Genomic DNA, 24283 nt, shown 5'->3' on the forward strand with positions numbered 1-24283 from the left:
ACTCTGACAGTTGTGCAATTTATAAATTCGCTCAAAGAATATGAAGCTGTTGTCACCAAATTGCAGGTATGGTTTGTCAAAAGTTACGCAATGTTGTATACGAAAAAGATTACGAACGAAAACTGAAAATGCTTATTGTGATGGAGATTAAGAGAAGACTTATGTTAAGTAAATATCCTAGGTGGCTTCGAGACTAACTTCAAAATTGATAACCCTAAGCACCTGTCTCCCTGTATTTTCCAATATTCCATTTTAGAAGGAGCAGCTGCTCTCACTTCACACGCTGTTCTTGGCCTCCTCTCAACTTGCCTCATTAAAATATGAACCTCTGCTAATCAAGGTCAAAATATTTGCCGTGAGGATTTGCTCCCATCACATGCATTTTACATAAAGGCAGTGTTTAAACTGACTTCCCAGGTATTTCTGATCACCCATTTCTTGATTTTTGCTTTCCTCTCTTGAGAGGGCTTGCACATGGCATATGCCTTGCCTTTCCCCTTTCAGCCCTTCAAGTTCTCTATATCCACAAAGCACAGTCAGCCCACCTTCTGAGCAATATGCTTGAGGTCTCACACTGATAACTGCAGCAGACTGAAGTGCCATTTCATCAGACACATTAATTACATAAGCTATGCTTTATGACATCCAGATATGAGGCCCTAGCATGGATCATCGCACCAGACGGTTGGAGTTTTGATAAATGGAGATCGATTGAGAGACCACGGGTCACTATGTCATCTAGGATGATTCGGAGCAAAAACTTCTTTGTACAACATGAGATTCTTAGAGCAAAGATGGTGCAACACCTATCACTATCATAGTAACAAGAAACGGCATTTCGGGAGCCCGAAATGTAAACGCCGTTTTGGACCGGACGAAACTCCATTTCGGACCCTTTTTTTTTAAGGCTAAATTTTGGGGGGAAAATGTTATTTTTCCGAAATTGCTATTTTTGTGAGCAGATTCGTGGACAAAGCTTTAGGAGCGAACAACAATTGTCTGCACACACGAAAAGATAGGCTCTTGTAGCGTATGGACAGTTTAGACTTGTGACATACTTTGTAAGTTGTACCTTGGTTTAACACTCTGGTATTAAAAATAGTCTATTAAGTTGTAACTTGTAGGGTAGTAGAACATAGGTTTATGGTTTACCGTTTCTTTTTTTGAAGCCTTGAGTTTTTTGAAACTTCTCAATCATGTTTTGTTGTGTTTCGGTTAGAATACACCTATAGCCCCTCCTAGGCTACTTGTTTTATAAAATACATTGTTTTTTTTTTTTTTTGAAAACAAGCCGTTTCTTGGCCGTTTCCGCCTAGGATGAAACTCCGAAAAACTGGTTTTTCCGTTTTCGTTTCTGTCGTTTCCATTTCGTGTGGTGACTATGATCACTATTGAGGCACTCACAAGTCACTAGCACGGTGTCATTTATTCATAGCTTGTAAGAGCTTTCAAAGATACAATGGATTAGCAGAGACATGTGGACCGCTACAGAGAAGGAAGGGAGGATTCAAGGCACCATAGTTGTGGTTATCAAGAGGAGGATTCTTGCTCACGCTGCCAGAATTAAGCCGCAATCCCTTTCTTTTCCCCATTGTTGTGATAATCAATGGTGGTAACTCTCTTAACCTTTGTGATAACTTAATCTCGCAGCCATATCATAGTCTCTAGATATAGTTTCAAACCGTTTATCTCTTATACTTAATCTAAAATAACTCTAAGCTTTTCTTTTTCCCTCGGATACTATCAGGTTTTGCTCTCTCCCCCGTAGCCTCAAGCCATACCTCTTCTCATCCTTGCAAGGATTTCCGCTCACGCTTTTCTCAAGTTTACAAAGCATGAAAAGGGAGCAGGGAGGATCAGGAGGGTTTAAGGGAGGCCAGGAGGATAAGCGTCAAGAGCTTTAAGCAGGTCAGAAGGAGTAAACATTACGCACAAAGATCAGCTTAAGAAGTGCTAGCAATGCCATTGACGGCTGATTTTTAGAGATTTTGAAGAAGAAACCGCACTACGTATACATATGTTCCCACATGATGCATACATTCCAAAATGGTGTCAACATCAAAATAAGCTCTCCCCCATTTTTGCATACATATACACTTTGCAAAAATCTATCTAATTTCTGATTTTGCACCTCTATTGATTTTGCAAAAATCTGTTTGTTTTATTCTCAGTTTTATCGGATTCCTGCTGTGTTAGGGAGTGTGGCGGATTGAGCACGGGGCAGGTTGTGGACAAGCAGGTAGCTAGCGCAGTGGGCGGCAGGTAGGGAGCGTGAGCAGTGGGCACCAAGTATGGAGCGCAAGCATGAAGGGCAACGAGCAGGTAGAAGGGAAGGAAGGGGGGGGGGGGGGGGGGGGGGCAAGAGCAGCACGAGAGCGATGGGGCAGCGGGTGGCGAGCAAGTAGTGGGGGCAAAGAGAGAGAGAGAGAGAGAGAGAGAGAGAGAGAGAGAGGGTGGCAAGCAAGTAGTGGGGGCAAAGAGAGAGAGAGAGAGAGAGAGAGTCAATGTGTAGCACAGTTTTTTCCATAAAAGTACAATTCATGAACCAAACATTTGCAAATGTCTAGAAAACTGGAGTACGGTATCAGATACCTTACTCCACCTTTGAAAAATGTTGGGCATTTAGTTTTTGGTCGCTTTGGGCTTGGGCATCCCTTTTGTGGCATCTCGTAAGGTTTGAGGCATAAATGTACTTGTTTGCATGCTTTTGTTGTGCAGGTCAACAGAAAGGCGAGCAATGAGCACGAAGTGTAAGTGCCCAATTTACGGAGCACAGAGCGAGAGAGAGAAAGTGCCCAATTTACATAGCACATATATATATATATATATATATATATATATATAGAGAGAGAGAGAGAGAGAGAGAGAGAGAGAAATTAAATGTTATATTAACGTCTTCAAAAGGCCAAAATGACCTATGAGACCAGAAAGTTACAATGCGGTGTATCTGATACAAGGTCAGATTAACAAAATAAATTAAACAAGGATAACAAAATATAAATATAAATACTGCGGGATCCTAAACTAAGCTACACAGTGAAGACAATATGGGAGGGGAGTAGAGATCCATCTTCATCTGCACTCTGGACGACGAAAGAGTATGGCTTGAATCTTTTTCCATAGCCTCCTTCGAAATTGTGTAGCTCCTCTCCTCCCTCGGGGTCGTCTAGATCTCCCTAGCTCCAAAGCTCGGTCTATGAGCATGCCAGTAGTGCGGGTAGACCTCTCCACCGTCGTTGGTTGCTCCTCTGTCCGTTCTTCTGGGTGTATAGTATCTAGTGTAAAGAAATTTGTGATCTGTCTCTGGGGATGTCTCTCTTCACCTCTCCTCAGTAAAGTTTCTCTATGCTTGTGTAACTCAAGTAGATAAAGCCCAAGACATCTTTGATCCTCATAACTCATGACCCTAGATAGAGGCCCAAAACCTTCTCTGAATAGACAGTGAAAACGACCTCGTATCTCATAGTACACTATGCAATGACATATGTAATGTACTTCTGGCTCTGGCTCTAGATGGCATAAGCGGCATATTCTGTTATTTGCTGGTGTCCCTCTGAATAGGCCAGTCTCAATCTCGAGCTGATGTGAGGACGTGCGTATCTGGCCAATGGCATAACGCAAACCATGCGAAAGATGCGTGTCCATATAGCTAGGTCGAATTACAAACCCATCCCCCGTCAGGTGGAGAAGATGCTCTCTATAGAGAGCCATCTTTGTGCCCAACTCTTGTAATGGCTCTATCCATGTCCTCCTCGTGTCCAACTGGATCAAATCCTGACGGATGAGTCTATTAATCTCTACCCGTGTCAGAGACTTCAGGGTGCCTGAAGAGAGTATTGAAAAGGAGGCAACCTGTCCATGGTGGAACCATGTGTCTGAAACCATGATGTCATCTGAGCATACCAGCATGATGTATCCCCGTTAAGAGCTAATTGTCTGGAGGACTCTAGAGCCACCCTGGCATATCTGTCTCTGGTAGTATCCCACAGACTGTGTACAAAGGAGACTGATCTTGTGAGCGCCTCAATCTCCATAGGGGGGGCAGCTAATTCCGCTCGAATGATATCATGCGGTACAGAAACCTTGGCTCTAATAAGCAGAGAGATCATAGATACCTGGGGCTTCTCCATACGCCTCCACCCATCCTGGCCTATAGAAGGTCCCCAAACCTGCACCCCATATAACATAGTAGAGGCAACCAAAGTATCAAAGAGCCATAACTTTGTCCTAGGTTCCTAGAACTGAACCTGTGAACACATCCTCTCCATTCCTCCCAGAGCCGCACCAGCTCTAGTTAGTCTAGTCTCTGCTGCTCTTCTCAAGGAAAATCTCGGCCCAGTAAAGACTACCCCCAGGTAAGTGTATGCATCAGTATACTCCACAATCTCCTGACCATATTTGAAAGTGGGTACTGATCTCCTGACCCATTGCGGTGTGGTGTTAAACACCATAACCTTGGTTTTACCTAGGTTTACACACAATCCACTATCCTCTGCAAAATTGCGTAGTGCATCCAACTGTCGTTGCATACCTTCTGGTGAGTCAGATATCAGCACAATATCATCAGCATATAGCAACAATGGGATCCACGTCCCTGCCAGCTGTGCACCTCTGTCACCCTCTCTATCGATGTAATCAGACACCTCATCAACATACATACCAAATAGAGTAGGAGACAATGGGCAGCCCTGTTTCACTCCAATGGTAGAGTGAACTAAATCAGATACCCCTTCTGGAGTGCGTACCCGTCCCATCACTGATCTGTACAAGGCCATAATCCCCCAAATCACCTCTATGGGCACCCCCATCTCCTGCAGTCTGCACATCAATCGAGCTCTTGGTACCATGTCAAATGCTTTACGAAAGTCCACAAAGCTACAATATATTCGTCTCCCATGTGCTCTGCCCTCCTCAATAATGGCCCTGAGTGTCAGAATATGATCAAGAGTGGAGAAACCCCTCCTCAAGCCGGCTTGACCCTTTGCTCGTACCCCCTCGCCCTCTGCCCAATTACTCAAGTGTTGCTCCGGGATGGATGCATACAACCGTGCCAATGTGTGTCCAACCATGATAGTGCGGTAGCTCCCAGGCTCTGTAGGGTCACCAGCCTTGAAGATGGGCACAATATTAGACAATCTCCAAGTCTCGGGTAATCCCTCACACATGGCACGATTGAACAAAACTGCGAGAACCTCCATCAGCATATCCCTGGCATGTATAAAGTGTTCCGATACTAGACCGTCATGATCATATGCCTTCCCGGTCTTCATTCTGTCGATGGCCCTTTGTACCATCTCAGGTGTGAAGAAAGTGCTCGTAGCTGGGCAAGGCTTGGTAGGGTCTGGAAGGGGTTCCTGTCCAGGAACCGTATATAATGATGTCGCATCTTGGCTCCACACCTCAGGTGAAGTAATCACTGGGGGAGGGGAGTGCTCATGGAAGAGACGCCATGCCTCTCCTGAGTCCCTACTCAAGAACATCTGATACAAGTCTCGCTCCATTTGGGCTAGGTAAGCTCGCTTCTTCCGTCGCACAAGGCGTCGGAAAGCAATCCGAGACTGTCTGTAAGTGATGACTCCTAAAAGAAGATCCCTCTGAAGCTGGTCTCTCATCTCTCTGCACTCTTCATCATACCAACTATTCTGGGGCATGCTCCCAGAATGTCGTCTCTTGCCCGGCTGAGTGTGTGGGTATGCCACTGATGCAACCCCGTGCAATGTCTCAGTCAGTAGCGTGGTGCACTCCTCCACTGAGAGACCTGTACCATTTGTGCCAGCTGTGCCTTCCAATAGACAGTCCCAGTGTCACAAAGTGATGACGTGGCGGACAGCAAAAACCCTAATTTCTGCCAGAAACCCTAAAATTCCTGCAAACCCTAATTTTTGCCAAAACCCTAAATTCCGGAAATCGCGGAGGCGGATTATTATTTTATAAAAAAAAAAAAAAAAATTAGAAAATGATGAGCGACGCGAATTTTGCTTTTGCTTTTTTTTTTTTATAAAAAAAAAGAGAAAAGACTCTCTAAGAGAGAGAGAGAACTGATGCTTTTGATTTTAAAAGCTTTTGGGGCTCTGCTTTTGGGCATACCTTGTAACCTTTAAATTAGTGGTGAGGGCCTCACTTCTCAGAGCATCTGGACGCAGAGTCTGAGAGTGAAACCCTAACCGCTCTCTTGTACTTTGATGATTGATTAATACAAAAAGAAATACCGAAAGGGGCGCCAGTCTTTGGGGCCAATATCTCTAGGCACGGAACTCCGCCGGGCCAGTGCAAATCTATTGTGATCTGTGAATTGTTTTGAAGTGGTTATTTGGTGCTGTCGCGGTTGATTCTTGACTTGGAGTGTCCAAGTTTGTTACAGTGGTATCAGAGCACGGCCGATTTCTCTTCTACGGGAAATACGATCCCCGAATTTTTTTTTTTCCGCGGCACCTATGGCTTCAGGCAATGATCAGTCGACTCCCTCTGCATCTGGAGATGCGGGCTGGGATCACAACGAAGATTCAGACAGAGAGTATGGCCCGCCTCAGCCTACTCAGGCGGAGCAAACAGAGATGGAGCGTCGTCAATTGATTGGCGATGCAACAAAGATGATGCTCAATTTTGCCAAGGACCCGAAGATGGTAAAATATATGAACCAGACCTCTTGGAAAGAGGTACAGATGGAGTGGCAGAGAACCACTCCCGAAACCCGCTCTCAAGAAACCTTCTACCTCCAAGAAATATACGGAGAAGGAACTGGAGAACGTGGTTGATGCACGGATTGCTCAGCTTTTCGACGTGCAAAAGAAAGGCAAAAAGCACGGCAAAAAGCAGAACAAAGGTACTGACTTCCCGGGATATTTGGGTCGTCAGTCGACATTCGACAAAGCAAAGAAACGGAGGAAGCGTGTTCGATTTGAAGGAGTACCCAGTTCTTCTTCTTCTTCTTCTGACAGTTCTTCTAGCTCCTCGGATTAGAGCGAAGAAGACAGAAAAAAAGCAAAAAGCGAAGCAAGACACAAAGCTTCGGAACGGGCAAGAAAAAGGCAAAGAAGGCTACATCTCGCCCAGAGACTGACAGTTCTACTGAGGACTCGTCTACAGACAGCTCAGATTCCGATGACGGAAAGTTTTATGCGAACAAGAAGAATTTTTACAAAGCCAACCAGTATGACTTTCTCGAAGATAACAGCAAGAAAGTCCGAGAGTTTAAGGAAGGTGGCCACTCGATCAAGTTTGATACTTTTCAGGATACTCAGATGCTTCGAAGGCTTTGTCTCTTATACAGCAGTTTGACATCGCTTTCGCGGGAGGACGCTATTCAGAGCACTCCAAGATTCGGAGAGCTGCCTCTTACTCTGAGGGGAATGCTCCTACTTGGTGGTCCACGCTTCTATTAAGCAAGACTGTGCCAGTTACATGGCTGAAATTCAAGAGGCTTTTTATTTCTTCTTGGTTGACTCAAGAGTTTGAGCGAGATATACGAGCTGCTTGGAACCATCTCCGGATGACCAAGAGCGATACAGTGAATTCTTATTGTGAAAGATTCTGGAGCTCTTTTCTACCCTCCTCTTCATTCAAGAAGATCTCGTTCAGAGAACAAATTGAGCGGTTTACCTTGGGTCTACCTACAGAGATCCGAGATCACTGCTTGGAACAGAAGTCAGCTTCTATTCAGGAGTTGATGAGTCATGCGAAGCGGGGCTTTGCCATTCACTCTGGCAGTCTGACTTACCCCACAGATGAGGCCATGACACAACGAGCCAAACAGACTTCTGGGAATGAAAGTAGAATGAAAAAGAGCAACCCAGAGAAAAAAAAAAGGATGCACGACCCAAGCTTACTCCTGAGGAGAGAGCTCGCTTCATCAGAGAGGGGAAGTGCTTTGGATGCGGGAAACATGGACATATTTCCGCAAAGTGCCCTGATAAGGCACAGAAAGAACAGAATGATAAAGACGACGACAGGTCTGAGAGTTCGAGAGCAGCTGAGGAATGTGGCAGAAAAGGCAGATAGAAAAGCAGAACTGGTACCACATGGCGTGGGACTTGCACCGAATCAAATGAATGAAAGTACAAACTTTGCCGTTTTTTTTTTTTTGGGCAAAGTGAAGGATGTAGAAGCTCTTTGAAGGAGCCAAGGCCAACTTCTTTTCACTTGGAATTGGCGGCTCGATTTGGAACTGCGCCCGACAGACTGACGCCACTGGCAGAGGTAGTTCGACTGGCACCCGGATGGGATGTTGCCATTACACCGAGCATTGGCAAACTTCGTTTGCAATGACAGGGGTGTTCAGGGCACGTGAGTGACGTTCTACTCGGGATCCCTTGGTACCACAAGAACTACGCCGTGGTTGACTACCGGGCCGAGAAAGTGACTTTGATAAATGAAGGGCTTAGAGATTGTACTTGATGAACTTCAGTTTTCTTACTCATTCTTTTGGGAGAACTGAACCATGGATAAAAGTTGAATATGTTTTGACCTGAAGAAAAGAACGCCAAGATTTTTTTTTCTCCACGCTCATGCCGATTGCTTTTGAGAGGGCCTGAAGATCATACCATTGATCTGATATCTGGAAGCACGCAACCGAATCGGCCACCTTATCGTGTGAGCCGAGTACAGAATGAAAAGATTATGAACTCAGTGAAAGACCTCTTGGAAAAGGGTCTTGTCCAGCTTAGTACTTCACCGTATTGCTCTCCAGTGTTGTTGGTTTTGAAGAAAGACGGATCTTGGAGAATGTGCATCGATTATAGCACTCTCAACGAAATCACCATCAAGAACAGATTTCCGATTCCTAGGATCGATGATATACTCGACAGGTTACAAGGATCCTCGTGCTTTAGCAGGATTGACTTGAAGAGTGGATATCATCAGATCAGGATAGCACCAGGAGATGTCTACAAGACAGCTTTTCGGACGACTTTTGGGTTATTTGAGTTTTTGATGATGCCTTTTGGCTTAACCAATGCTCCTGCGACATTTAACCGGATGATGGACAGGATTTTTCGAGAGTACAGGCTATTTGTTGGCACTTTCTTTGACGACATCATTGTTTTCTCCAAGAATGAGGCAGAACACAGAGATCATCTGCTTCAAGTCTTTCAGGCATTACGAGATCACACATTAGTGATTAATGCTAAGAAAAGTGAATTTTTCCTACCGGAGATACATTTTTTAGGACACATTGTGTCAACAGCAGGAGTGCAAATGAACCCGGCCAAGATAGAGACTATCCGTGATTGGCCCGATTTGAGGAATGTCCATGAAGCTAGAAGCTTCTTGGGACTATGTTCATACTACAGGCGGTTCATACGAAAGTTTGCAGAGGTTGCTTCCCCTTTGCATATCTTGACACAGAAAGGAGTACCTTTTTCGTGGGGACCCACAGAGGTGACTGCCTTTCAGACATTGAAAGAGAAATTGACTACGGGACCTATTTTGACTTTGCCGGACTTGCAGAAGTCATTCGAAGTATATTGTGATGCTTGTGGTCGTAGTCTGGGTGCGGTCTTGATGCAAGAAGGCCATGTCATAGCTTACGAGAGCCGTTTGTTCTCTAGGCCGGAGATGACAGCACAGATCTATGGGAAAGAGCTTTTGGCGGTTATCCACGCTCTTACTCAGTGGCGGCATTACCTACTCGGAGCGGATTTTATTGTCTTTACAGACCATCAGAGTTTGCGCTACTTCTTGTCACAGAAGCAGCTTTCGGAAAAGCAGATGCGGTGGGCGAACATCTTGTCATAGTTTCACTTCCAGATTGTCCATGTGCAGGGACAGAAGAATGTGGTGGCAGATGCTTTGTCTCGGAAACCGTTGGTTCTGGCTATTTCCGCGATACATCATAGGAGCTTCGAGGATATGGTCGATCAGTGTGCCACAGATACAGATTTTGCAGATATTTTCACACGGATACGGGATGGGGAGACAGTAGCTGGATACTCCCTTCGGGAAGGCTCTTGATGAAAAAGACTATGTTGTGCGTTACACAGCCGTTGAGGGAAAAGGTTATGACTGATTGCCACTGTCCACCTTTTACGGGTCACCGCAGCATTGCTACCACCATGAAAGGGGTAGAGAGAGATTTCTTTTGGCGGAGACTGAAGAAGGATGTGGAAGAGTTTGTGCGCAGTTGCTTGGTATGCTAGAAGGTCAAGTTTGACAGGCATAAGGCACAGGGATTGTTACAGCCTTTACCCATACCCACCCACCCGCCCTTGGGAAAATATTGAAATGGATTTCATTTTTTTTTATCTCCCGAGAATACAGAATGATCACGATGATTTTCCGATTACATGGCACGCCTGAGACGATTGTCTCCGACAAAGCCCCCAGATTTATGAGTTTGTTTTGGAAGGCAATTTGGGAGAACATTGGGACGCGGTTGCAGTTCTCGTCATCGTTCCACTTGCAGACTGACGGGCAATCTGAGATTGCCAATTCAGTGATTTTAGATTTATTGAAGTCTTGTATCTCGCATCAGAAGACTCAATGGGAAAGGAACTTACCTTTGGTGGAATTTGCCTACAATAACACGATACACTCTTCGACGGGGAAGACGCCATGAGAGATTGTTGAAACTGCTGTGAAGGTTACATCCTTCCTGAGCACGAAAGATTAGAAATTTGAAGCGGATGAATATTCGCGAGATTTGGATACGGCTTTTGCCAAGGTTCGCGAGACTTTACAGAAGTCTCAAGAACGACAGAAAAAGGCAGCGGATCGCCATCGTCGCGACTGGAAACTGAAGGAGGATGATTGGGTGCTCTTACTTTTGAGAAGGCACGCCTAAGAAAGAAAAAGGGAAAGGAGAGGCTTTTTCCAAAGCTTAGTATGTGATACTACGGACCTTTCCAGATTACTGACAAGATAAATGATGTCTCCTTCCGATTGGAACTGCCAGATACTTGGAGGATTCATAATGCATTGCATGTGAGTCTCTTGAACCCTGTTAAGGGTGATGTGCCTGATGATGGGGAGCCTGATGAGCAACCCGAAGTGGAAGAAAACGAGGAGATCCTTGTTCCTGAACAGATTTTGGCACATAACGATACGAAGATAAGGGTAAAGTCCGAAGGCGGTTCTTGGTTAAGTTCAAGAATTATCCTGCACTTGATGCGAAGTGGATGGAGGAGGAGGACCTAGCAGATACTCCTCAGATTGTGAAACTTTACCTCGATGTTTTGGTTTAGCATAGTCTACTCCAAACGGAACCCAGAAACTCAGCTTGGCCGAAGATCTGGTGCAGTGGGATGCACAAGAGGGGAGTCGCTCCACTCCTTTGTCAACAGATGCCTCGATTTTGATACTAAAGTCACTGATGTCTCTTTGAGCTTCAGGGATACTGAGAGCTGACAGTATTCTGCTGGATGACTTTATGAAATGGAATTCCTGATTATGATACTGATTTGTTCTTGACTTCTTGTGAGTGCAGGAACTGATAGCCGAAATGACTGCAGCATTTTGGTCTGATTGATCTCGAATAGACATGGTTGCAATAGGGGTTAGTCAATCGGACATCGATGAGGTCCCGATTGGACCTAGATGTGATTGCTAGCTACATTGCCGATAAATCATGGTCTAAGATCCGAATGAATGTTGAATGTCATGTGATGACCTGTGATGTCTGGTGATGTCCTGTGATGTCGTGTGATGTGACTGTCGATTTTGTACATGTGCTAGATGTGTGTTCCTAGTACGTAGGTACTAACAGTCAATGTCTGCTAAGACGGTTTATGGCTTTTGTCGGTTTTGCAGGCGTAATCGCGGTCGATTACAATGCTTTCAAGAGGGGGGTATGTCACAAAGTGATGACGTGGCGGACAGCAAAAACCCTAATTTCTGCCAGAAACCCTAAAATTCCTGCAAACCCTAATTTTTGCCAAAAACCCTAAATTTCGGAAATCGCGGAGGCGGATTATTATTTTATTTTTTTTATAAAAAAAAAATTTAGAAAATGATGAGCGACGCGAATTTTGCTTTTGCTTTTTTTTTTTTATAAAAAAAAAGAGAAAAGACTCTCTAAGAGAGAGAGAGAACTGATGCTTTTGATTTTAAAAGCTTTTGGGGCTCTGCTTTTGGGCATCCCTTGTAACCTTTAAATTAGTGGTGAGGGCCTCACTTCTCAGAGCATCTGGACGCAGAGTCTGAGAGTGAAACCCTAACCGCTCTCTTGTACTTTGATGATTGATTAATACAAAAAGAAATACCGAAAGGGGCGCCAGTCTTTGGGGCCAATATCTCTAGGCACGGAACTCCGCCGGGCCAGTGCAAATCTATTGTGATCTGTGAATTGTTTTGAAGTGGTTATTTGGTGCTGTCGCGGTTGATTCTTGACTTGGAGTGTCCAAGTTTGTTACACCCAGATCTCCTCTGAATAAACGAAATCAGTCTCTCGAGTAAATGTATAGCGGGTGTGACCTGCCTCCTGATGTTTGGGTTCTACTATACTGAAATTTAACGGATAGTGTCAAGAGAGCATGGTCTATTGCTATGCCCACTGGCCTGGCTCCCACTCTGAAATCCTGAATGCAGGGGATAAAACTCGGTTGTGTCATGACATAATCCACTGTACTGGCCCCATGTCTATGAGGAAAGCATGTGAAACCGGCTGCTCCAGGAAATCGCTGTAAGCCATTAAGTATGGATAATCCATGTGTAGTCGTCATTTCCATGAGGTATCTCCCATACTCCGTTTGCTCTCTGTCATCTGAGCATCTGTCAAGCCCCAACTCACCCACATTCAGCTCTCTAAGCATCTCATCTGAAGTGTCGTAGAAGACTGTCTGCGAGTTGCCCGTCCGGGCATTGAAGTCCCCTAGGAGAATGATATCACCAGCCCTAGAAAACTCCCAAATGTCATCATCTAGGATAGAGAAAGGCGCCTGCCCTCTGGATGCAGTATATATTGATGTACTGGGAGGAAAGTAACATATGGCAATATATAGTAATCGACATGTGTCAGGTCTCAGTCTCACCCACATATATCTAGCCTGATCATCTCTTCGTAAAATATGCAGTAGTGGTTGTAGTTCCTCTCTGAATAGCACTGCTACTCCTCCTAAACCTCTACTCTCGTGCTCAGATCTCGCATTTGTCCTTTGAGCTGTTTCCCATCTGTATCCCACCACGTGTGGCATTACCTGTCCAAGGGCCTGATGAGTCTCTGAGAAGAACACAATATCCTTGTCTTTGAAACTCTCCTCAAATGCGCCCACGTCCAACCTCATAGACCCATTACAGTTCCAGGTAGCCATCTTCAGTGTGGTCCCATAGGTCTCGCACCGTCATGCAGTACGCCGCTCTAAAATCACCACCCGTCCATCTCTGTAGAAGGCTATCTTTCCCTTCTCCCTTGCCGCTGTAATCTCTGGCATTACCTCTCTCATATGTGTGAGCTGTGAGAGAGTCAGGTCATCACCGAGGAAAATACCTGTCTTTTTGAGAGTAGGCCTCTTCCTCAAGAATTCCTTCTTCTCTTCCAACGAGGGGAAGCGTAGTATGAGAGCTCTCCCCTTTGAAGACTCACCCATGCCATCACTTTTCTTACCTACCCTCCATGCCTTTGTGTGCAAAGGCTTTTCCATCCCCATCATGGATGTAAGGCTTGTGACCTCTTTCTCCACATTGTTTATTTCTTTGAGACCGGTCACTCTCACATGCAGTGCTCGCATCGGCCTTCTTTGTTCCTGTTCGAGAGTCATGTTGATAAGCGTCGGTGTACAAGGAGTTTCTCGACCTTTCCCTTTCTTGGCGACCTCAATCCATTTTTCAGCCTTGTCCGCCTTTTTCTGTGTCCTTGTTATCATCTCCGCCCATGAAGATGTCTTTGCCACACTCAGTTTCTCTTCCTCTATGATCATCCTTACCTGTTCCTTAATTTCCTTGATTTCATCTATTACCGAGGGTTGAAATTCGCCTTCCTCTAGTCCATTGCTTACTCTATCAGCAAGCTCCTGTTTAAGAGCTGAGACTTCTTTTTTGAGTACTTTTGGGTTCTTCTGTTTGAGGGTTGAGACTTCTTCTTTGAGTGTCCGTATTTCTGCGTTAAGGCTCTCTTTCTCCTTCTTCCACTGTGCGCCCTCATTGAAGACCATCTGAAGTAGATTGGCCATCTCCTTCCACCATCCTTCCATCTCTGTTTTCCACTCCTTCATTTCCCTCTCCATCTGCGCCATCCGCTTATTTGTGAGCACGAAGGTTGCCTTTGCTCGCGGCTTGCAAACAGGTGAGACATTGGCGGCTTCCGTGTCCTATGCAGGGTCTTCTTCAAGTGGATCCCTTACGGTGAGGCCCAAAGAATCGGGGAGGGGGGGGGGGGGGGGGGGGGGGGGGGGGGGGGGGGAGGGGGGGGGGGGGGGGGGGGGGGGGGGGGGGGGGGGGGGGGGGGGGGGGGGGGGGGGGGGGGGGGGGGGGGGGGGGGGGACAGATGGGGCCGGACGGGGGAAAGGGGGCGCACGATAGACTGAAGAGGGAGGAGGAGGGGGAGCCGCGATAGACAGATGGGGGGGAAAGGGGGGCGCGCGATAGACTGAAGAGGGAGGAGGAGGGGGCGCCGCGATAGACAAATGGGAGGGAAAGAAGGGCGATAGACTGAGGAGGGGGGGGGGGGGGGGGGGGGGGGCGGCGATAGATAGGGGGAGGGGGAATAGCTGAAAAACATAAAAGTTTAAGCTTACAGTATCTCTCAACTATGGATAGACTCCATGGGCCCTCATTGTCCCCACACCCAAATCTAGGAACTGCCCTAGATAAGGGGCATGATATAAGAATTGCTTCCGTGGCTCATCCCCAAGAAAAAGACCCGGTACAATGAGCTTGGAAAGGAATGCACTACTCTGCAACTCTTAATCAATGATACCCAACCCTAGGTCACAGTACGCCATGCAACCAGAGGGCGGTTGTCTCTAGTGCCATCCGAGCCCCCCACAAGAAAATATGAAACAAGCACCACAATTGAAGTAACACTCTTGAATGCACATCCAACAAGATGTAGTATAAGACGTGGTAGCAAGAAGCACCAGGTTCACAATTCAAGCTCTACCAGGAAGAGAGCTTCTATCAGACAGATTGCAAAACTAGCTCAAACTGCAGTTGTGGAAATACATCAATGACAACCTCAAGTCATGACATGTCTGACCTGGTGCTAGCCGAGTGAAACCATCAAACAATTCCCAGTGGCACATGTCATCCACACCCACCAATAACCCGAAGGACTTGTGCCAATTTATAAGGGCACCACTGGTCAATGGATAAGGCGTAAGGTGTTGAGCACAGGAACAGAAAAATGGAAGAACAGCCTAAGCTAGTAAGTCCGAATCCTCTCGCAATAGCATACGACGACCATTGAATTGTGGTGCCTGTCCTCGTAAATAAGAGACATAGCCTCAGCAGAAAAGAGTGAAAAGTAATGAGCCAATGGACAACCCTGAACACACATCATTAGAGCTCAAAGCATCTGCCAAAACACCCACCAATAATAAGTGCATTGGAATCCAATATGTAAAGCGATGTATTCATCTCTCTGAAATCCCATCCTCTGCACAGTGCCCTCAAGGAAAACCCAATCAACATGATCGTATCCCTTTATGAGGTCGAGAAGGATAATGGCAATGGGCTGGGCAGACTGTCTGGCCCACTTGACGGCCCCCTAAAATGTCTTAAGGAATCAAGCCTTTCACGACCAAGCATCTAAATATTTGCGGAATTCAGGCAAATATTTCCCATCATCCACAAACATAAATGCATTCAAAATAGTTGTTTTGCCTCCATCTTCTGCAAACCTATGTTCGGAAAAACCGTTTTGGATTCCTTTGTTAGCCTCACCACTGCAGCAGTTGGCTACTTTGAGTTCCAATTGGAAGGAAACTGTCCAGCTTGAAGAAAGTTTCATGTCAGCTAGGTAACAAGCAGATATACATCATCCACTTGCAAGTTTCTTCAAAATATATCTCATGTGCTGCTGCATGTGATAGACTTCACAGAAAATTACAACTTTGAAGAAACAGACGAACTTAGAGAGTCTCCCAAACAAAAGTAGTTGATGCTAAAAAATAGAACTTTCTTTTGAGCCAATACGCAGAAATCACATAAAAGTATTGATCTTAACTAAGCCATTGCTCTTCAAGTGCACTTACTTCACCAGAAGAAGACAAGAACGTCATCAAGCAAGATACGCTTCCTTTGTGCCCTCCAACATACTTCCTTACAACCTGAAACATTTGCCTCTTAGCCATCTGATTTCATAAATAATATCAAACAAAAGTATGATCATAATCTTACACAAGCACCTGCCACGATGCCATGGAGAGAACCCTAATTACCCCATCTGATCCACCGAATCCAACTAATGGGCCATCCCCAAAAGCTGAACAAGCAATAAACTCCATACTATAAGAAAACAAAAACACACAAATCATCGCAAGCATAGGTGGCACTCCTCTGTCCAGAAACTTGATGGTCAAAAATAAGCCTCAGACTGCAGGCAGCAAAAAAGCAAACAAATTTATTCTATATAAAAAAAAATCATCGCAAGCATAGGTGGCACCCCTGTCCAGAAACTTGATGGTCAAAAATAAGCCTCAGACTGCAGGCAGCAAAAAAACAAACAAATTTACTCTATGTAAAGAATCTTAAATGCATAAGTATCGAATATCAGGCAATCAGAATGCGATAACATTGAATTCTATGTGAAAAGCAGCAGCACAAAGCAAAAGGCTTTTTACAATTTAAAATAGATATTTTCAAAGGGCATTAGATTCATAGAACTAGATCGAGAAACTTGGAATGCATTACTATTCAACAAAATCATTGTTAAGATTCTGTAACAGTTAATTGAGGTGTACTAAGCCTTGCCTCCATGAACTCCAACTTGTCGAATAGATGTACACAACAACCCAAGATGTTGATATGAAGAAGATAGGAACCATAAAAATAGTTGCAGAAAAGACTAGAGCATGAATGTATAATCCACAAAGATGAAAATTTACCAGAGAGGTGACTTGTTCTCAAAAATTTGTTTTGGTACATCTTTCGAGCGCATTGTAACCATATCCAAAAAGATAACCTTATTTTCACAGCATATAACCAAAAAATGCCTTCCACGAACAGCCTGAAGCCCTCCTGCAGGTGTAAAATGCTGATTGACTGCGACTGGGGCCTCAGCTGCAGCACTACGGTTGAGCCACGCTCGCCAAAAGCAGACATCTTCATCATAAAATTTGATCTGCTTGACACTTGAAAAAGAAAACAACTCATGTGAGTGTGCTCTATTGTATAAGCTATACATCAAAAAATAACTCTAATCAAAACCAGAGTGTACTCCAGATCAACTATGACACAACAGACCTTCCACCTCGAATAGCCTCCGCTATCTTCGCCTTAGGTTCTTCAAGAAAAGAAACAAACACAAAATCAGGCAAAGAATATACTTAACAGCATCTTCAAAACTGTTGTGTAGAATAATTCACTTGCAGCTTAGTCGGGGCTTCATCAGCCTATGCATCTTGCTAACACTTGAAATAATCGACATAAAACACAAATCACATTTTTTTTGAGAGCAAAGTAACGTTGGAGACAAAGTTATTACATCAATTATGGAAACAAAGTGAGAAACATAGCTAGAGGTAGACCATCTGTGTATAGGAGGTACACTGAGGTATACCAATGGGTACAGTGATAAAAGCATGCACGGACTGGTTTGTGAGTTGGCCATTAAGTTATAATCAAGTTAAGGAAGCCATAAGGGGCAGTGCAGGAGAGTGGCCCTAAAGAATTAGAATGGCATCCATCTCTGAAGACAGACACGTAAGGGGGAATTTAGGGGCTCGCAATGAATCGTACGAGGCTGGATAGGAGCTTGTCTCTTGCCCTCCCATTGCTGTCACACTCTTATCAGAGTCTGTCAATGCATGCCATAGCTCACGGCTCTATTGAGCAACTGAGTTCCACAAGGCCGCTACCCTGCTGAAGTCTTACCGCAACATAGTTTCATGTTGCTGAAACTTGAGTCTGAGCATAATCATTTGTTGGCTGAATATAAAACATGAAGAGAAAAAATCTGAGCTGAACCTTTCCAAATAGCTGAAAGTCCTAGTATGATTTATCAGGGGTATCAAGCACAGCCTTAATACATTCTTGGTAGCTTAAACAGAAAATCTGCACACTCTGAAAGAAATTCAGCCGAGGAGAGGTGTATCAAAATTGCCTGCAAATTATGACAAGAGAGGAAACCATGGAACCATACCAAGAGAATTTAATACAAAGAACCCAGTGCAGAGAGGTAACCCCACCCTCAACGAGGACAAACACTTAACCCAAGGAAAAAACCAAAAACAGGAGGAACAGGAACGCAAAGTCAATTAAGCAAAGGGTTGAAACTTGACTGAGATCAAAAGCAGCATTTCCCATGTCATGTATTTCTGATGTGTCAAGCCATTGAAGAACAGAGCCAACCTGCAAATCCCAGCTAAGGGGACTAAACCCTACGAAGAAGCAGGAGCATAAGAAGAAGTCCTACCAACTTATGGGACCCCGTCCGATAGGGCCAGGGGACCTAAAGGCATTAAAACTAAAGTGGGACCAACATGATGACGTGGCAGCTGTACGGACAACCCGCAAAACACACTGACATGCTGGTCTCATGCATTCAGTTTGTACCAGATTGTGCAATCAATAATAGACCACTCTCGCCGACGAGAGTGGGGCCTTCGAGGGAGGGTTTTACAACGTCCCTGGTGTCGTATCTCTCTTCTCTCTCTATCTCTCAGTCTCATACACTTACATGCACAGTGTCCATTAACTTTCTTTGTGATCATAGCATTCTCTCATTAAGAACGGAAGGCTCTACCTTCCATAAGAACAAAAGGAACCTTGAGCACAGTTCGGAGCACTCATCTTGAGCAAAGCGCAAACAATCATTCCGCTGCACCTTACAAGAATCTTCTCGGGGATGCACACCATGGCACTCCCACTCCTCTGTCTATCTGTCACAGTAAGAATCACCGGCGCGTGATCTGAAAAGGTAGTCCCTGCCAAAATGCATGCAAATCCTTCCATGGCGCGTGATCTGAAAAGGTAGTCCTTGCCAAAATGCATGCAAATCCTTCCATGTCACAGATGCGGTCACTTGCATAGAAGCGACCTATCCAAGATAGATCACGCTCCATACTCTACGGTCAGATCAAGCGAAGGATAGATTATCTGGGGTCGCACAAAGCGTGCATGCTACCAAACATCTGAAATCCCCAAGATCATATATAAGCGCTCCCAAGATGCCAACTCAGCCCCATGCACAGTAGCATGGCTGCCTCCAATCCTATTTGAGGGGTCCTCCAACATGTTGAAGTCCTCCCCAACACACCACTGCTTTGCATGAGGCAAAGACTCCACAATGTGTGACCAAAAGTCACCTTGTGCACTCAAATGGTTGATGTTCACGAAGCCCATAAGGCTACCGTGAACCTGCATAGTAACCCATTGGGCACTACCTGGCACAATAATACCCCTGTCCACAATGGAATGCTGCCATGAGTCCGCAATAGTCATACATACACCTCCCTCAATGCCTCCAAGCCCAAAAGCAGCTGACCAGAAGGTCTCATAGCGGCCACGCTGAATCTGACAACATTGCCGAATGCGGTTCTCACAAAGATGGTACTCTTGAAGGATAAGTATATCAATCATACCACCCACAAGGCCAGGAGGTATATTTTTCCTATTGCCTTCGTTAAATATGTGTTACATATTCTTATTTATTTTACTTTACTTGTTCTCCCCCAAAATCCTTGAAAAGGTGCAAGTGGACATTGCATGGCCAGTGCGAAACAGCTACAGCCAATTTGCCGAACGGGTTTCTCACATCGAGAATCTAGGTCGGTCGGTCGATGACTGGTCGAGGCAGTTAGCACTGAATTCTAATGAGCATGTGTGAGCCTAAATGGAATCTGGGCCATGCGGCAAGTCATTGACAGCTTTATAAGTTAATAGAGGTTGGGAAACTAAACCATAAGGGGAAAACTTGACACATGTGTGTCAGCAGGAGAGTAACCTGGATTTTCAAGTTCACAGCTTTAATGAAAAGCTTGTCTTCTCCCTTGTCTCAAGTAGCGTGATAATTCTGCACTCGTGCATCTATCTTCCCCTTACACATATGGTAATGTCCCACTAGTTGGACTCCTTAGATCACTATGTACACTCTTGTGGGTTTTATGCACGTTTGTCAAGGCAAGAGCCTTCTGAACAAGAACCGGATTAGCTAATTGGTAATCCCTGTCACAAAGTGATGACGTGGCTACGGACAGCAGAAACCCTAATTTCTGCCATAAACCCTAAAATTCCTGCAAACCCTAAAATCTGCAGAAACCCTAATTTTCTGGAAACCCTAACCCTAATTTTCTGGCTGAAACCTTAAAGCGCTGAACTGCCACGTGGCCAGGGAGTACGGATTTCCGGAAATCGCGGCGGGTTTTGCAGGCTGAAAATCTCAGCTTTTGGCAACGCAAGTTGAGAGAGATAGAGAGAGAGAATATCTGCTTTATTTTATTAAAGCCCAAGAGACCTTGAGAGAGAGAGGGATTTTGCTTTTGATTTGAAAGCTTTTGGGGCTCTGCTTTTGGGCATCTCTTGTAGCTTTAAATAAGTGGTTTTGGGCATTCACTTCTCAGAGCATCTGGACGCAGAGTCTGAGAGTGAACCCCGAGCCACTCTCTTGTACTTTGAATTGATTAATACAAAAAGAAATACCGAAAGGGGCGCCAGTCTTTGTGGCCAATATCTCTAGGCACGGAACTCCGCTGGGCCAGTGCAAATCTATTGTGATCTGTGAATTGTTTGAAGTGGTTATGTGGTGCTGTCGCAATTGATTCTTGACTTGGAGTGTCCAAGTCTGTTACAGTGGTATCAGAGCACGGCCGATTTCTCTTCTACAGGAAATCCAATCCCCAAATTTTTTTCCGCGGCACCTATGGCTTCACGCAAGGATCAGTCGACTCCCTCTGCATATGAAGATGCGGGCAGGGATCACAACGAAGATTCCGGCAGAGAGTATGGCCCGCATTGGCCTACTCAGGCGGAGCAAAGAGAGATGAAGCGTCGTCAATTTGATCGACGATGCAACAAAGATGATGCTCACTTTTGCGAAGGATCCGAAATTGACAAAATATATGAGCGAGACTTCTTTTCAGGAAGAGCATACGCAGTGGCAGAAAACCACTACACTACCCTTGAAACCCGCTCTCAAGAAACCTTCTGATCACAAACAATATTCAAAGAACGAATTACAAGAGGTGGTTGATGCACGGATTGCTCAGCTTTTTGACGCGCAAAAGAAAGCCAAAAAGCACGGCAAAAAGCAGAAGAAAGGCACTGACTTCCCGGGATATTTGGGTCGTCAGTAGACTTTTGACAAGGCAAAGAAATAGAAGAAGCGTGTTCGATTTGAAGGAGTACCCAGTTCTTCTTCTTCTTCTTCTTCTGACAGTTCTTCTAGCTCTTCAGATTCGAGCAAAGAAGACAGAAAAGGTAAAAAGCGAAGCAAGAAGCAAAGCTTCGGAAAGGGCAAGAAAAAGGCAAAGAAGGCTAAATCTCGCCCAGAGCCTAACAGTTTTACTGAGGACTCGTCTACAAACAGCTCAGATTCTGATGATGGAAACTTCTATGCGAACAAGAAGAATTTTTACAAAGCCAACCAGTATGACTTTCTCGAAGACAAAAGCAAGAAAGTGCGAGAGTTTAAGGAAGGTGGCCACTCGATCAAGTTTGATACTTTTTCAAGATACTCAGATACTTCGAAGGCTTTGTCTTTTATACAGCAGTTTGACATCGCTTTCGCGGGAGGACGCTATTCAGAGCACTCCAAGATTCGGAGAGCTACCTCTTACTTTAAGGGGAATGCTCATACTTGGTGGTCCATGCTTCTTTTAAACAAGACTGCGCAAGTTAAATGGATGAAATTTAAAAAGCTTTTTAGTTCTTCTTGGTTGACGCAAGAATATGAACGAGATATACGAGCTGCCTGGAACCATCTTCGGATGACCAAGAAAGATACAATCAATGCTTTTTTGTGAAAGATTCTGGAGCTCTTTTCTACCCGCCTCTTCATTCAAGAAGATCACGTTCATAGAACAGATTGAGCGGTTGACTTTTGGGTCTACCTACAGAGATCCGAGATCACTACTTGGAACAGAAGTGAGCTTCTATTCACGAGTTGATGAGTCATGAGAAGCGGGGCTTTGCCATTCACTCTGGCAATCTGACCTACCCCATAGATGAGGCCATGACACAACGAGCCGAACAGACTTCTGGGAACGAAAGTAGAAAGAAAAAGAGCAACCCAGAGAAAAAGGATGCACGACCCAAGCTTACTCCTGAGGAGAGAGCTCGCTTCATCAGAGAGGGAAAGTGCTTTGGATGCGGGGAACATGGACATATCTCCGCGAAGTGCCCTAAAAAGGCACAGAAAGAACAGAATGATAAAGACGACGACAGGCTTGAGAGTTCGAGAGCAGCTGAGGAACGTGGCAGAAAAGGCAGATAGAAAAGCAGAACTCGTACCACATGGCGTGGGACCTACACCGAATCTAATGAATGAAAGTACAATCTTTGTCACTTTTGGGGCAAAGTGAAGGATCAGGAAGCTCTTTTTATGGAGCCAAGGCCAACTTCTTTTCACTGGGAATTGGCGGCTCGATTTGGAATTACGCCCGACTGAGTGACGCCACAAGTGGAGGCAGTTCGACTGGCACCCGGATGGGATGTTGCCATTACACCAAGCATTGGCAAACTTCGTTTGTAATGACAGAGGTGTTCAAGGCACACGAGTGACGTTCTACTCAAGATCCCTTGGTACCACAAGAACTATGCCGTGGTTGACTACCGGGCAGAGAAAGCGACTTTGATAAATGAAGGGCTTAGAGATTGTACTTGATGAACTTCAGTTTCTTTACTCATTCTTTTGGGAGAGAACTGAACGATGGATAAAGGTTGAATATGTTTTGACCTGATCAAAAGAACGCCAAGATTTTTCTCCACACTCATGCCGACTGTTTTCCAGAGGGCCTGAAGATCAGACCATTGACCTGATACCTAGAAGCACGCCACCGAACCAGCCACCGAACCGTGTGAGCCGAGTACAGAATGAAAAGATTATGAACCCAGTGAAAGACCTCTTGGAAAAGGGTCTTGTCCAGCATAGTACTTCACCGTATTGCTCTCCACTGCTGTTGGATTTGAAGAAAGACGGATCTTGGAGAATGAGCATCGATTAAAGCGCTCTCAACAAAATCACCATCAAGAACAGATTTCTGATTCCTAGGATCGATGATATACTCGACAGGTTACAGGGATCCTCGTGCTTTAGCAGGATTGACTTGAAGAGTGGATATCATCAGATCCGAATCGCGTCGGGAGACGTCTACAAGACAATCTTTCGGACTACTTTTGGGTTATTTGAGTTTTTTTGGTGATGCCTTTTGGCTTAACCAATGCTCCTACGACATTTAAACCGGATGATGGACAGGATTTTTCAAGAGTACAGGCTATTTGTTGGCACTTTCTTTGATCATATTATTGTTTTCTTCAAGAATGAAGCAGAACACAGAGATCATATGCTTCAGAGATACATTTTTTCTGGGACACTGTCTCAGCAACAGGAGTGCAAATGGATCCGGCCAAGATAGACACTATCCGTGATTGGCCCGATTTGAAGAATGTCCATGAAGTTGAAAGCTTCTTGGGACGGTGTTCGTACTACAGATGGCTCATTTGAAAGTTTGCAGAGGTTGCTTCCCCTTTGTATATTCTTGATACATAAAGGAGTCCCTTTCTCGTGGGGATCCACAGAGGTGATTGCCTTTTAGACATTGAAAGAGAAATTGACTACAAGACCAGATTTGACTTTCCTGGACTTGCAGAAGTCATTTGAAGTATTTTGTGATGCTTGTGGTCGTAGTCTGGGTGCGGTCTTAATGCAAGAAGGCCATGTCATTGCTTACGAGAGCCGATTGTTCTCTAGGCCGGAAATGACAGCACAGATTTATGAGAAAAATACGGAATTTGCAGATTTATTTTCACACGGATACGGGATGGGGAGACAGTAGCCGGATAATCCCTTGATGAGAAAAACCATGTTGTGCTAACGTTACACAACCGTTGAGGGAAAAGGTTATGACTGAATGCCACTGTCCACCTTTTACGGGTCATTGCGGCATTGCTACCACCATGAAGGGGGTAGAGAGATACTTCTTTTGGCCGAGACTCCGAAAGGATGTGGAAGAGTTTGTGCGCACTTGCTTAGTATGCC

General features: G+C 45.0%; 1 protein-coding gene across 4 annotated transcripts in view; it reads right to left on the reverse strand.

The window, feature by feature from the left end:
- Positions 1-24283, reverse strand: part of LOC147458731 (Transducin/WD40 repeat-like superfamily protein) — a 68167-nt gene that overhangs the window by 36840 nt on the left and 7044 nt on the right. For 2 of the 4 annotated variants that reach the window (XM_086510171.1, XM_086510172.1), the window contains 4 exons: positions 17332-17371; positions 16974-17209; positions 16275-16351; positions 16122-16196 (listed from right to left, as the gene is read on the reverse strand). In XM_086510171.1, coding sequence (XP_086366297.1) covers positions 16122-16196; positions 16275-16351; positions 16974-17209; positions 17332-17371 — 428 coding nt within the window. Of the gene's footprint in view, positions 1-16121; positions 16197-16274; positions 16375-16973; positions 17220-17331; positions 17372-24283 lie in introns of all 4 variants that reach the window. The other 2 variants (XM_086510170.1, XM_086510169.1) reach the window with 1 other exon arrangement.

The sequence above is a fragment of the Adiantum capillus-veneris genome, chromosome 4, assembly GCF_014529385.1.
Source record: "Adiantum capillus-veneris isolate H3 chromosome 4, ASM1452938v2, whole genome shotgun sequence".
Classification (NCBI taxonomy): Eukaryota; Viridiplantae; Streptophyta; class Polypodiopsida; order Polypodiales; family Pteridaceae; genus Adiantum; species Adiantum capillus-veneris.